The sequence below is a fragment of the Acanthamoeba castellanii genome (assembly GCF_000313135.1).
Source record: "Acanthamoeba castellanii str. Neff unplaced genomic scaffold scf7180000084649, whole genome shotgun sequence".
Lineage (NCBI taxonomy): Eukaryota > Discosea > Longamoebia > Acanthamoebidae > Acanthamoeba > Acanthamoeba castellanii.
The window spans coordinates 88,239-101,212 of NW_004457283.1; the positions used below are offsets into that span (position 1 = coordinate 88,239).

The following is a 12,974-nucleotide window of genomic DNA, read 5'->3' on the forward strand; positions in this document are numbered from 1 at the left end:
TTATATATGATTGAGCATCGTTAAAGCGAGCTGGGAAACGAAATGGGAAATTCGCAGCCGAGCTACTTCTCGCCTCAGATTTTCGTTCCCTCGCCCAACACCAATCTCAAGGGCCTCATCAACCCGCTGGGCGAAAACAACTGCTTCCTCAACGTGGTCATCCAATCTCTATGGCACCTCGATTCCTTCAGTACCCCCTCCCTCTCTCTCTCTCTCTTCTTTTTCTGCCCAGCCACTTTCTGGGCTCGTGCAGCCGGTCATGCGTCGCTTGTTGTGTTGCTGCCTGCCGCCATGCGCCAATGGTTGTTCACTTCTCCGTCTCGGCGTGCCCTTGACCCACAGGGACAAGGTTCGAGGGAACTGAGGAGAAGCATCAGCACTCGACGCCCTACTGCGTGTTTTGCGCGCTCCAGGTAGAGTGACCGCTGCACTCACTCGAACACGTAATAACGCACGCGGTGTGCGTGTCTTGTGGAGAACTGACACATGCGCGTGTGGCCGGTGCAGGACATGTTTGTAAATTACGCCTACTCAGATGAGTTCATGATCCCGCCCACCGATCTGAGGCGTGCCCTGTCTATGCAGTTTGCTGGGGAGGCCCGCTTCCAAATCGGAGAAATGGTAAGCGATCAGGCACCTTCTGCATCTGTGCACACACGACCTTCTTCTCTAACACACTCTGCCCTTCTCTCACCGCTTTACGCATTAAAAATGCAGTACGACGCCACGGAAACGTTGGTACAGTGCCTCCCTGTCTCGACGATTCTCTGTATGTGCACGCATGCACACCGAGAGCTCGCAAACGCTCTCACGCTAAGCGCTTATTGTCTGCAGGTGGCTGTGCTAGGGTATCTGCATAGCGTGTTCATGGGTGTTGGGGAAAAGGACGACGAGCCATGCGAACCGCTGTGCCTCGTACATCAGGTGTTCTCCATGAACTTCTGCGACAGGGTAGGCAACCGATGCATCTTTGTTGATCACTGGGGCCAGAGGACGCTCACTCACCACACTACTCTAATCACTCCTACACAGACGGAGTGTCCGTGTGGGGCTACCTCCGAGCCTGCTCTGTCGTCTACTTTTATTTATCCCGTTTATGTGACTGAGCTGAGGTACCGACAAAACAAAACAAAAAAAGTGGCGTGTGTGTGTTCATTACCTTTCCTTTCGCTGCCAATAATAGTCTAACAGGAGTCGTATGCGTGTGCGTGCGTCATCAGGCGTGCCTTTGACGATGCCAACAGGCGTGACATTCGATTCGATGAGCTTATGTCAATCCTCAACGACTCCGAGCTCAAAAAGTGCCCCGATTTTGTACGTGGAGCCTTGGCGCCCTTCCCACACTGCCCACTCGCCTGCGCAGACACAATCCACAGCGTGACTGATCAGAGCTGTTGTTTTGCTATTACTTTTGTAGGACTTGACCGAATGTCAGCAACAGAACAGAAACCAGCGATTTTTGCAGAACGTGCCTAAGGTGTTCACCATCAACCTGGTGTGGGCGTCACCAACCCCCACGGTGGAGGAGATCCGGCAAACGCTGACGATCATCGCCGCCAACAACGCGCTCGAGATCGACCTGTCGACGATCTTCTACGGCGTCGAGAGGGAGACCAACTACGTCTTCCGCGGCATGATCGCGTACTACGGCCGTCACTACGCCGCTTTCTTCCACTGCCGATCGCGAGACCAGTGGCTCATCTTCGACGACGAAAAGATCAAAGTGGTGGGCAAGACATGGGACGACGTCATCGCCAACTGCTGCCGAGCGCACTGGCAGCCGTCGGTGCTGTTCTACGAGCGACGAGAGCGATCGGGTGCCTCGCCGGCTGCCATGGCATCCCCGTTGCCGCCGATCGAGGCGCTAGCGCCCTCAACCCTCAAGCTGCCCGCGACGACTACGCACTCCACGCCTGACCTGAGTACGGCAACGGCCTCGTCATCCTTCACATCCACCTCGGTATCAGTAGCGATACCGTGTGGGCCCACATCCGCTGGCGCATTGACCTCGTCCATGCGGCGGTCTCTCTCGGACTACTCGGTGGGCAGCGGTAGCGGCGGCGGCGGTTCTCCTTTGCGACACTACACGCCCACGGCGCCCATCAACATAGGCGCCAGCATGGGCGCATCCCTGTCCCAGCTAATGTGCCAACGCAGCCTTGTGCCACCGACGTCGAAGAGCACCGCGGCGCTCATCGAACGAAGCCTACTCCTGGGCGGCACCGAGAAGGAGATGGAGAAGGAAGATCTGATCATCTCGTCGCCCGTCGAACATGGGATCAACGTGCTCGATGACGTGCTGCCGCCGCTCGTGGCCTCGCCCTCTGCGGATATGGCGTCCTCCTCCTACCGCGACATCTTCGCGCTGGTCGACGAGTGGCACGCCACCAAGCGGGATCTCCACCCGAGGGCGCACGCCGATTGCGGGGAGCAACAGGAGGCGGCGGGCGAGGAGTGCGAGGGCAAGGGCAAGGAGGGCAAGCTAGTCACGGCGCCGTCGGAGCAGCGGCGAGCCCACCAGAAGGAGAAGCAGCAGCAGGAGGAGGACGAGGGACAGGACCGCAAGGGCGCGAGCGACGACAAAAAGATGCCATCGCCGACGACCCCCACGCCCAGATCGAAGCCCTCGTCGACGAGCCCGCAGCAGGGCAAAGGGGGAGCCTTCAGCTGCGAGTTCGTCATCGGGCAGGTGGACATGCGGGAGAAGGAGTTTCGGATCAACCGCGCGTTCGAGGCCTTCAGCCGGCGGTGGCTGCTGGTGCTGGAGCGCTCGTACCGGCTGGACGACAAGCAGTGGGGCAGCGACAAGCGAGGCTACGAGGGCTACATCACCGTGCGCGTCCAGCGGCTCGACCCCGGCACCGACGTGCTCCGGCTGGCCGTCAGCTTCGAGTGCCGCGTGCAAGCTCGATCCTTCGCGTGCGCCATGCCCTGCGTGGCCGTGCGAGGCAACCAGGGGGCGGGCGACCCCTACTTCATCTGCCCGCAGCGCCAACGCCAGTACCTCACCGGCCGCAAGGAGCTCGGTCTCTCCCTCTCCATGCGCCTTCTCTCGTGAAAAGGCGAGGAAAAAAAAGTGCAAATAGTGTAAAAAGAACAAAAATTGAAGGTCTCTTTCCTTGACAACGCAACCTGGAGGACAGAGCTTGGGCAGCAGATGGAGAACGTGCCCGAAAGCCGGTTTGACGTGGTGGCGAACCTGCCATTGGAGGTGTCAGTGTTCATCTTCAGTTTGCTGCCCACTGCCGACATTGGCCAAGGTACACACCACCCGAGGACTCACTCCTTTTTGTGGTCATTGAAGGCGTGCTGCGGGGCGGGGGGTGAGTAGCGGCGAGGGTGAGCAGAGTATGGCACGAGGTCGCCACGCACGATGCTCTGTGGCATGTCCTTTACGAACAGCGGTACCGGCAAGCTCCCGGCCACGTAGTCACGCCCACTTTCATGGACGCCTTCCTACTCGCCAAGAACCACGTACCTCCCTCCTTTGCTCTCTTGCGCGCGACTGCAATCGTTTGCTCGAAAGCATAACCGACCTCGCGGTGCAGGCCATGAGAGACGCTGGCCTGCAGGGTCGTCGCGATCTGTTCCAGAGGAAGACCAGGCTGGAGGAGAGGTGGCGTCGTGGCCAGCACCAAAAGACGTCCTTCCAGGCTCATCCGCATGCCGTCAACGGGGTCAAGTTCCTTTCTACTGATCACGCACCCCAGTTACCCGCACCCGTGGCGAAAGGTGTCTCTTGCTCTCCTGCAGGCTGAGTGTTGGCCTCTTAACACTCACTTTTGCCCTTGGCGAGCACACGCGCAGACAAGAGGGGACGAGCCAAGAAGGACCAAACGAAAGGTGCTGCAAGCGATGATGCGAAACCGACGTCATCGATGGTGCTCATTACGTGGTCCGATGACCACAAGATCAAGATATGGCAGTCCTACGCGACCACTTCCTCAGCATCGCCCAGCATCGAGTGCAGTCTCGAGTTGTCGGGTCACAACTCCCTGGTCTTCACCGCTGATTCCGACGGCGAAATCATTGTGAGCGGTGGCATTGATGAGAGGTAAACAGCTGTTGTGTTTGTTTGAGTACTGAGGCAGCGGCATTAACACTCCATTCCTGGATGCAGGCTGATCATCTGGTCCATGCGCGATGGACAGGCGCTGGATGAGATATCTGGTGTGCACTCAAGGGGAATCGAAAAGCTGCAGCTTCATCAACATGTACGTCGTCTCTACTTTCCTGGCTCAACCGACTGACCGGCACCGCTCACCCTTGCTCTCTCGGTCTTGCTAGCAAGTGGTGACTTGCGGAGGAAACGACGCCACGCCCAAGCTCTGGGACATACAGACCAAGCAGTGTACAGGCTCATTCCTGGGTCACAAGGGCCGAGTGTTCACACTTGCCGCCAACTTTGATGACCACTTGCTTGTCACTGCCGGTAGCGGCTCTACCTTTCGGTGTTGGGTATGATCCCGTCGCTCTATCTCAACCCGTTGTACTTTTGCCAAAAGTTGATGGTGAGCGCTGACGTGCGGGGAGGGACTCCCAGGATATGCGCACGCACGAGTGCATTCTCTTGGTGACCAACCAAAGCAGCAAGCTGGACTACAACATGAATGAAGTATTGCGTCTGGACGGACGATTGCTAGCGACGGGAGGTAAGAGATTCGCCTCTCACAGCATGAGTGTAGCTGACTGAAGTTCACATTCCATGTTGTATGGTTTGATAGATAGTGCTGGAGATGTCAAAATGTGGGATCTCCGTCAGGTGTCGCAGGCCGGCCAGGAAGACTTCTGGCTGAATCCGTTGACGACCTATTCGCACGGTGACAACAACATCTGCGGCCTCTGGTACGTGCTCGTCGCAACTCTCTCAACCTGCGAACACAATGTTGCAGAACATAATATCGTTGGCGTTCGTTGTCGTGAACTACAGGAGCGACGCAAGCAAGCTTGTCACCGTGGGGTCAGAAAATGTGCTTAAGTTCTGGGAGTTGAGCAAGACCAGTTTATCTCAGCCCACCCATTCGAAGCCCTTCTTCGAGCTACCAGCCGCTTCTGCTCGGTACTTGCTCGCGCTCTTACACCGTGTGTGTGTGTGTGTGTGTGTGTGCGCGTCGTGTCGTGTCGTGTGTGTCTTGTGTGTCTTGTGTGTAAGATAATCACAACTCATTCCATCCCACCCCGGGTTGTTTGGTACCGCTGCGACAGGAGCCTTCAAGGCGATGAGCGCGCACTTGTGTATGGTGCTCGAGACGGTTCCGTCACCATCCTGGACTTTGGCGGCTTTGTAGACGAACGGAAGAAGAAGTCCAGGAAAGAGTGCGTCCTGCAGTAGCAGGCCTTCTTGTTTCTTTCAACAACGTGGGGCACACCTAAGGTGGCGGCACACGTCAGCGATTCCAAGTTTCATTTACCTGGTTGGCGCGTTGCTCAAAAGCAAGAGGAAAGCTTCGGTGGCCACAATACACAACCACAACAACAACACTGGTACAACACCGAAGGTACCTACACGGCCTCTGCCTCTCGATCGTGCACGCTCCTCGGCTTCTTTGCCCCTCTCATCTTGCTGCTCTCTCTTGTGATCAGAGCTCTGCACGCGACAATAACAACAACGTAAAAGATGGCGGACCGACTGGAGCGCATGCTTGAGAATCAGAAGAAGAGGGAAGCTGCCATGCAGCAGAAGGCAGCCCAGGAACAGGCGGCCAAGGAGGCTACCCGCAAGGTTCTCAATCCCTTCTTGCAGCTTGATTTCTTCCCAATTCGTCTCCCCTCCCTCATTGAAAGCCCCCCCCCCGCAGGAAGCACTTGCACGAGCGCCTGCCCCTGCTGTGTCTGCCGCTGCCGCCGCTGCCGACATCGTCGCACCTCTCGAGAACAACAGAAGGCTCAGGAGTACGCGCACCCCCTGGGCATCACGGAGGCCTTTTTATTTATTATTATTTGTTCCTAATTATTTTGATCCCATCTACATTTTTCTTATTCTCGTGCTTCCGCGCTCTTGCTGAGCAGAGTCCATCCTGGCTCCGTTGCCTGCCGCGCAGCGTGGCAAGCCCACGCTGATCGGCGGTGACCCCCAGGGCGAAAACATCCTCTACTGCCTGGGCAATGACGTCATCATCCGCTCCATCCAAGTATGTTCTGTTCCTCTCTTGCGCGCGTGTCTTCTCTAATGGCCCTCATCGTGATGGTTAATGAGCATGGCTAAACTCCACTCGTGGTGGTTTCGTTTTTCTGCAGAACCCTCTCCACGCCGACCTGTACGTCGAGCACCCGCGCGCTACGACCGTGGCTCGTTACTCTCCCGACAGGCGTTGGATTGCCTCCGCTGGTGCGTTGTCCCCTCGTAGTGCCGTGTCGTGCCGTGTGTTCTACTACTCTTGCCTTGTCTTCTAACACTAATTCTCATTTTTCCGTTCTGTCAATAATATTGCATTTATTGGTGTGATCGGCAGACGAAAGGGGTATCGTGCGGGTTTGGCACGCGCATGAGGTCGTACAGGGCGTCTACTTTAAGCTCAAGTCCGAGAAGCCCGCCCTGGCCGGCGCCGTGCTCGATTTGGCCTGGTCTCCTGATTCCACCAAGATCGTCGCCGTGGGCCACGGTCGTGACAAGTACGGCGAAGTGTTCGACATGGAAACCGGCTCGTCTCGTGGCATCATCACTGGCCATTCCAAGGCCATCAACGTACGTGGGCAGCTTGGCTCTTTAGGAGGATCCCACCACTAACCTTTCGCTTTGACCGCCACAGTCCGTCGACTACCGGCCGAAGTCGCCCTTCCGCGTCATCACTGGCGGTGAGGATCTGACTCTCAACTGGTAGGCGCCTACACATCACACCAGCCATCCGATTACTCGTCTCTACTCCTCCTGGTTGGGGCGAACTGATTCGAGACTCTCATAACATGGTGTGGTGTGGCACAGGTTCGAGGGTCCTCCCTTCAAGTGGCACCACGGCATGCACGAGCACCAGAGATTCGTGAACTGCGTGAGGTTCTCCCCCAATGGCGACCTGGCCATCTCTGTCGGTTCCGACAAGCTGGCGGTTCTTTTCGACGGCCAGACCGGGGAAAAGAAGGTTCGCGTGCCACGTTCGATGGTCCTCCGCGTCGTTTTTTTTTTTTTTAGAGTGTGCTTGTTGCATCTCTCTTTTTCTCGCGTCTCTCTTTCTCACGCCCCATTGCACGTGCAGGGCGCCTTCACGACCGAGCACACGGGCGGTATTTACTGCGTCTCGTGGTCCCCGGACGGCTCTCAGGTGCTCACCTCTTCAGGCGATAAGACCTGCAAGATCTGGGACGTTGAGACCGGCAAGTCTGTCACGTACGGTTACCTCCCGAATCTCTCATTCCTCCACGTTGGCCCAAACTTTTCGCGACCTTGCTTCTCTCTTTTGACTAAACACACTGCATATTTTTTTTTGATACTGGAAACAACAGCACGTTCACGTTCGGCAGCGCTGTGGAGGACCAGCAGGTGGGCTGTTTGTGGCAGGGCAACCACCTCCTCTCGCTCAACCTGCGAGGCCACCTCTCCTACCTCGACCCCAGCCGGCCCAACGAGCCCATCAGGGTCATCAAGGGCCACAACAAGTCGATCGAGTCGCTGGCCTACCACAAGCCGTCCAACTCGCTGTACACGGGCTCCTACGATGCCGTGGTGACCAGGTGGAACGAAACCGACGGCAGCATGGAAGAGGTGGCCGGCGACGGCCACAAGAACTCCGTCATCGCGCTGGCCATTCAGGGCGATAACCTGGTCAGTGCTGCCATCGACGACTCCGTTCGGGTCACTCCCCATGGCGCCGACTTCACGTATGCCGCGCCTCTTCTGCGCGCAGCTCGTCTCAATGTTTGCCTCGCTGAAGTTCTTACGCACCATTCTCTTCCTGTTGTGCGCACGCGAACACACCACCAGTGGCCAGACCACCTCGGTGGGCGGTAAGCCCTTCGGCCTGGCCGTTTCACCCACTGAACCTGGCCTCATCGTCACCGGCACCTTTGACCAAAAGGTAAAGTTGTCGTCATTGAGCCCGAAAACGTGTGTGTTCTCTTGAGGCGTGGTTCCCCATCACTGATGTTTTTTTTTCTGGCCCTCCAGGTCCACGTCATCCGTGGTGGGCGCATCGTGTCGTCCAAGGCCGTCGGATGGACTCCGCTGTCCTTTGCGTTCTCAGCTGATGGCCGCCAAGTGGCGGTGGGCGCCGACAACAACCGCATCTACGTGTATGACATCTCCGGCGACACTCTCGCGAACGAGAAGACGCTCGAAGGCCACCGCGCCGGCGTGTCGGCTCTCGCCTTCTCGCCAGATGGCCGCTACCTGGCCTCGGGCGACAAGAACAGGGAGATTCTCATCTGGCAGGAGGGCAAGATTGCCATCAAGGACTGGCAGTACCACTCCGCCAGGATCAACAAGCTCGTCTGGAGCCCTGACTCCAAGTTCCTCGCCTCAGCTTCGCTCGACACCAACATCATCATCTGGAGTGTTGAGGTACGTTAACCCTTACTTCTCTCCTCTAGTTTACGAGAGGTCAACAGGCAGTTATGATGGCATTTGCTCAATGGCGCTAATGGTTATCCCTCTCTGCCCGCGCAGACGCCCAACAAGCGGCTCACCATCACCGCTGCCCACCACGGTGGCGTGAATGACCTCACTTGGCTCGACCAGTCGACCCTTGCTTCTGTTGGTCAGGACTGCACCACCCGCACCTGGAATGTACTCTGGGAGTAAGTGCCAGAGCCATGAGTAAACAGGGGAAAAGGAAAAATCGGCAAGCTTGTGCAAAATTCCTCCATTTTTTTAATTAAACATCAGATAACCAATAAAGCGGCCCGGTGCTCAAAGAATGTGGAAGGAGAGTTGGGCTTGCGTTCATTTTTCAAATTATTGTGTATTCGGTCGAAGGAGACCCTGCGGTAGTGGATGAAATTTGAAGAATACACAATAATTTGAAAAATGAACGCAAGTCCAACTCTCCTTCGCAAAAAAAGGCGGGAAAAACCAAATTTAAATTCATTTATTATTCGACCGGTGCTTAGAAAAATCGCGCCCTTGTGGCCACTTCGGACATTTGGCATGCAAGCATACAACGCAGGAGTGCCGCAAGTGCAGGTACAGTCTCCCTTCACTCACACTACCAGTTTTTCTAGTTATGTGTTTGATTTTCTTTATTCTCAATCATTTCTTCATGAAGAAGTGAGTGTCTACACCACAGCCTACTCGACGCCAGCGTAACGCACCGACACTAGACTGGCTCGGCCCCGCGCCAGCGTCGCCTCATGCTCTCGTCGTGCGTGTAAGCGACCGCGACCGCGAGTGTCGCCACCGTCGCCTGCTCGACCGCCAGCGTAACGCCACCAACCTTTGGGTGTGGTTGCATTTGCATCTGCCTCACCTAGAAACCCAAACGCGAGAACAGGAGCGCGGGCGCGCCTTTATGCAGCATCGGCGACCACGAGCGCCCGCTCGCTCCTCACGCCGACGCTGGCGCGCATCACCACGACCCTACCTCACTTGCACCTGTGGCACGACGCTCGCCACCCGGCTGTACACGGCGCGCTCATCGTCGAACCCTCCTGCTATGAGCCGGACGCGTGCGGCGTGTGCGGCGGCGACGGCTCGGCGTGCTACGTGGACTGCGCCGGAGTGGAGGACGGCCTGGCTACGCTTGACGACTGCGGCAACTGCACGGGCGGCACCACCGGCCTCTCCTCCCAGGTTTGAAAAAAAAACAAGAAACAAGAAACAAGAAACAAAACACAAACAACTCAGTTCATTAGCTCTCCGTTTACCAGTAAAAGATGAGCGACTTCACGTAAGGCGAGGCGAGCCGTGACGCGGTGGAGGGGAGTTCGTCGGACGGACAGAGTTTGGCGTCGGCGGCCGGTTTGTAGACGGCGCCGGCGGAGCTGGTAGTCGGGTTCAGCTGGAGGACGAGGATCGAGTCGTCTACTTGGAGCGACGGGGTGACGAGGTCAGTGGCGCTAGAGTTGGCGGCGGTCAGGCGGGTGGCTGTGGCGGTCATGCAGCCCGGCGACGGGTTGAACCTGTAGACTGTGGCCGAGGCGCTGAACGCGTTGCGCCCGCCCGGCAGAAGGACAGCGACGTCGGCTGACGTGACGTTGGCGTACACGCCCGAGATGTTGGCTGGGAGCAGCCAAGTGGCCTCCTCGAGCCACAGCAGCACCATAAACGTGCCCTCGCGTCGCTGGAGAATCAAACTCTGGAACGACGAAGGAGCTCCGGCCACCTCTGTGTCACCACACGCACACACGCACACACACATACATGAGTGATGATGAGATCGCGGGGAGATTATGGGGGGGAGGAGATCTGGGCTGACCGTATGACAGGGAAGTGGGAGTGAAGGCGGGGCCGGGGTCGGCCAGAAGGCGGATGAGGTTGTAGAGAGCGTGGTAGGCCGGCTTGGGCTTGGAGGGATCCTCGGGGTCGACCGCAACGATGCCGTACATGCCCGGGTCGTCAGCGAAGTCGCAGAACTCGTAGTGGAGCGTGCGCTCGACGCCCCGGATGAACTGCATGGCGAACATGCGCAGCCCGGGTCGTCAGCGAAGTCGCAGAACTCGTAGTGGAGCGTGCGCTCGACGCCCCGGCTTGACTGACAGGGAAGTGGGAGTGAAGCCGGCTTGGGCTTGGAGGGATCCTCGGGGTCGACCGCAACGATGCCGTACATGCCCGGGTCGTCAGCGAAGTCGCAGAACTCGTAGTGGAGCGTGCGCTCGACGCCCGGCTTGACTGACAGGAAAAAAAAAAGTGAAGGCGGGGCCGGGGTCGGCCAGAAGGCGGATGAGGTTGTAGAGAGCGTGGTAGGCCGGCTTGAGCTTGGAGGGATCCTCGGGGTCGACCGCAACGATGCCGTACATGCCCGGGTCGTCAGCGAAGTCGCAGAACTCGTAGTGGAGCGTGCGCTCGACGCCCCGGATGAACTGCATGGCGAACATGCGCAGCTCATACTTGGTCTGTACGTCGAACGGGATCTGGCCGCTCTTCAACGGCCGCGGGGAGCCGGTGGTGTAACCGATTTTGTCTCCGACGACACGATGGGCTTGTCGCCGCTCGAGAGGGCCGTGACGTTCATGTTGAAGCCGATGCTGCCGTAGCAGCAATAGCCTGCGGCGCTCGGACCTCCCCAGCCCTTGGTGCCCGGGTGACGTCCGCTGAAGTAATTGTGCATGTTTCCGAAGTCGACGTACTGGCTCATGTCGCCCAGCTTCGTGTAGGCCGCCTCGCTGGTCAGCGAGGGCCCGACCACCGGGTAGGAGTTGTTGTGCGCCTGCCCCGGTCACCCACCGGTTTTAGCTCCGATAGCGAAAGAGCGAAAGCGACTACTTACAGAAGAACGAAGGCGAGGGGTAGGTACGTTCCAAAGGACTTTGGTGAAGTTTTGCAGGGTGGTGGCCCAGTCTCCCTCAAAATTGCGACGAATGTCAAGTTCGTTGGGTCCCTCGTAGCGCTCCATCGAGTCGAGCACGCGCAAGGGCAGGGAGGTGATCTGTTCTGCAGGGACATCGTAGTCTACGAGCTGCTGGCTCTTCACTCCGGCTCTCCCCATCTCGTTCGGGCGATCGTAGTACGTTTTCCAAGCTGTTGATGCAGCGCCAGTAAGGCAACACCCAAACAAGCCACAACCACAACAGTTAGGGGGTGAAGAGGTTGGTGGGTACTTGTGTCGAGGAGGCTGTCGCGGATGTGGCGAGCACCGAGGGCGAGGAAGAGCGCCTTGAACCTTTCATAGCCCTCGTTGTAGCTATGTTTGAGTAGTGAAAGTGCATGTTGAACCCAACGGTGCCCACAAACGTCGCTCCGCCGAGCGACCTGTACCACAGCGTCACCGGTGGACCACAGGCAAGCCACGACCATCAACCCCAGCAGCAAAAGCGATGCAACTTTACACAGCCACATGGTGGATGGGGCAATTGTTTGATGGTAAAACGATCCCAACGCCAACTCCTGCTCTAATTTAATTGCTGTTGCTTCATCTCCACCATTGGTCGATTGCTGCAATGCATTTTGTTCAGCTGATCCAACCCGTCCCAGTAACTGCATGAGAAACACGTGTTGGCGAAGACGGAAAACTCCTGACCAATTGTGGAAAGCAGAAATCTCCAAGGCCACCCTATAACACATTCGCTGCACCCTATAACACATTCGCTGCGCTCTAGATCCTTAAGGTAAACAATTTCAAGATCTTTTAACTTTGTCTTTTCATCTTTCCTTCACAGTACTTGTTCACTATTAGTCATAAAAGTGTATTTAGCCTTAGCAAATGGGTTTGCCTTTTTCCAATAAAATTTCACAGATTTTATTTTACTCATTATTATATATATTAAAAATAAGAAATTATAAAGGGCTTTCACCTTCTATGGCGCTTAAATCATATAAGACTTCTATTTCCTTAAATTCAAATTTTGGCTATTTTGTTTTCACTCACCATTACTAACAAAATCTTTAATTATTTTCCTTTCCTCTAACTATTGAGATGTTTCACTTAATTAGGTAAGAACAATATTTAAATGTTAGATTTCTCTGCTGGAATTTACAATTCTAAGTAATTTTTCGACTCATTGTATATTTCGCTCGATTAGGCGCCAGAAACTTTTATGCTATAAGATATTCGTTATTTACCCTTTAATTTTTATATAATTACTTATTTGTATTTATAATCAATTTTTTACTTTGTGCTCGCTTAAGTTAAATACGATTTGGGGATAATGGGACTCGAACCCATACGGAATTACCCACTGATTTCTAAAATCAGCCTGTCTACCATTTCAGCATATCCATTTATGTGAACCTAGATAGACTCGAACTATCGACTTCACGCTTATCAAGCGTGCACTCTAACCAACTGAGTTATAGGTGTTTTATTGAACCCTATGAGAATCGAACTCATATTCTTAACGTGAAAGGTTAACGTCCTACCATTAGACGAAGGGTTTAAAATGGGTGTATT

The 12,974-nt window shown here is 55.8% G+C and overlaps 5 protein-coding genes across 5 annotated transcripts in view; 4 read left to right on the forward strand and 1 right to left on the reverse strand.

Annotated features, from left to right (window-relative positions):
• Positions 1-42: 42 nt before the first annotated feature.
• On the forward strand, positions 43-3,058 carry ACA1_101540 (ubiquitin carboxyl-terminal hydrolase; the record flags this gene model as incomplete). Its single annotated transcript, XM_004334058.1, has 6 exons — positions 43-190; positions 343-413; positions 508-951; positions 1,033-1,112; positions 1,221-1,314; positions 1,418-3,058. The coding sequence occupies 6 exons, from the start codon at positions 43-45 to the stop codon at positions 3,056-3,058; spliced, it is 2,478 nt and encodes an 825-aa protein (XP_004334106.1).
• A 493-nt stretch (positions 3,059-3,551) lies between these two features.
• ACA1_101550 (WD domain, G-beta repeat-containing protein) lies at positions 3,552-5,332 on the forward strand (the record flags this gene model as incomplete). Its single annotated transcript, XM_004334059.1, has 9 exons — positions 3,552-3,732; positions 3,808-4,054; positions 4,121-4,214; positions 4,288-4,432; positions 4,453-4,511; positions 4,544-4,652; positions 4,725-4,845; positions 4,931-5,059; positions 5,206-5,332. 9 exons carry the CDS (start codon positions 3,552-3,554, stop codon positions 5,330-5,332), a joined length of 1,212 nt encoding a protein of 403 aa, XP_004334107.1.
• Positions 5,333-5,617: 285 nt separating this feature from the next.
• ACA1_101560 (66-kDa stress protein p66, putative) lies at positions 5,618-8,731 on the forward strand (the record flags this gene model as incomplete). The annotated part of the gene is made up of 12 exons (XM_004334060.1): positions 5,618-5,722; positions 5,799-5,892; positions 6,010-6,131; positions 6,238-6,328; positions 6,453-6,685; positions 6,750-6,817; positions 6,923-7,076; positions 7,191-7,321; positions 7,438-7,812; positions 7,916-8,009; positions 8,099-8,491; positions 8,597-8,731. The coding sequence occupies 12 exons, from the start codon at positions 5,618-5,620 to the stop codon at positions 8,729-8,731; spliced, it is 1,995 nt and encodes a 664-aa protein (XP_004334108.1).
• Positions 8,732-9,788: 1,057 nt separating this feature from the next.
• On the reverse strand, positions 9,789-11,881 carry ACA1_101570 (uncharacterized protein; the record flags this gene model as incomplete). Its single annotated transcript, XM_004334061.1, is given in 8 exon segments — positions 9,789-10,252; positions 10,344-10,536; positions 10,550-10,619; positions 10,693-10,751; positions 10,762-11,007; positions 11,040-11,294; positions 11,382-11,605; positions 11,686-11,881. The coding sequence occupies 8 exon segments, from the start codon at positions 11,879-11,881 to the stop codon at positions 9,789-9,791; spliced, it is 1,707 nt and encodes a 568-aa protein (XP_004334109.1).
• A 1,082-nt stretch (positions 11,882-12,963) lies between these two features.
• The window catches only part of ACA1_101580 (Actininteracting protein, putative), a gene marked incomplete at both ends in the record, with an annotated part of 575 nt that continues 564 nt past the window's right edge, over positions 12,964-12,974 (forward strand). Inside the window, one exon of the mRNA XM_004334062.1 lies at positions 12,964-12,967. Coding sequence (XP_004334110.1) covers positions 12,964-12,967 — 4 coding nt within the window. The remainder of the gene's footprint in view (positions 12,968-12,974) is intronic.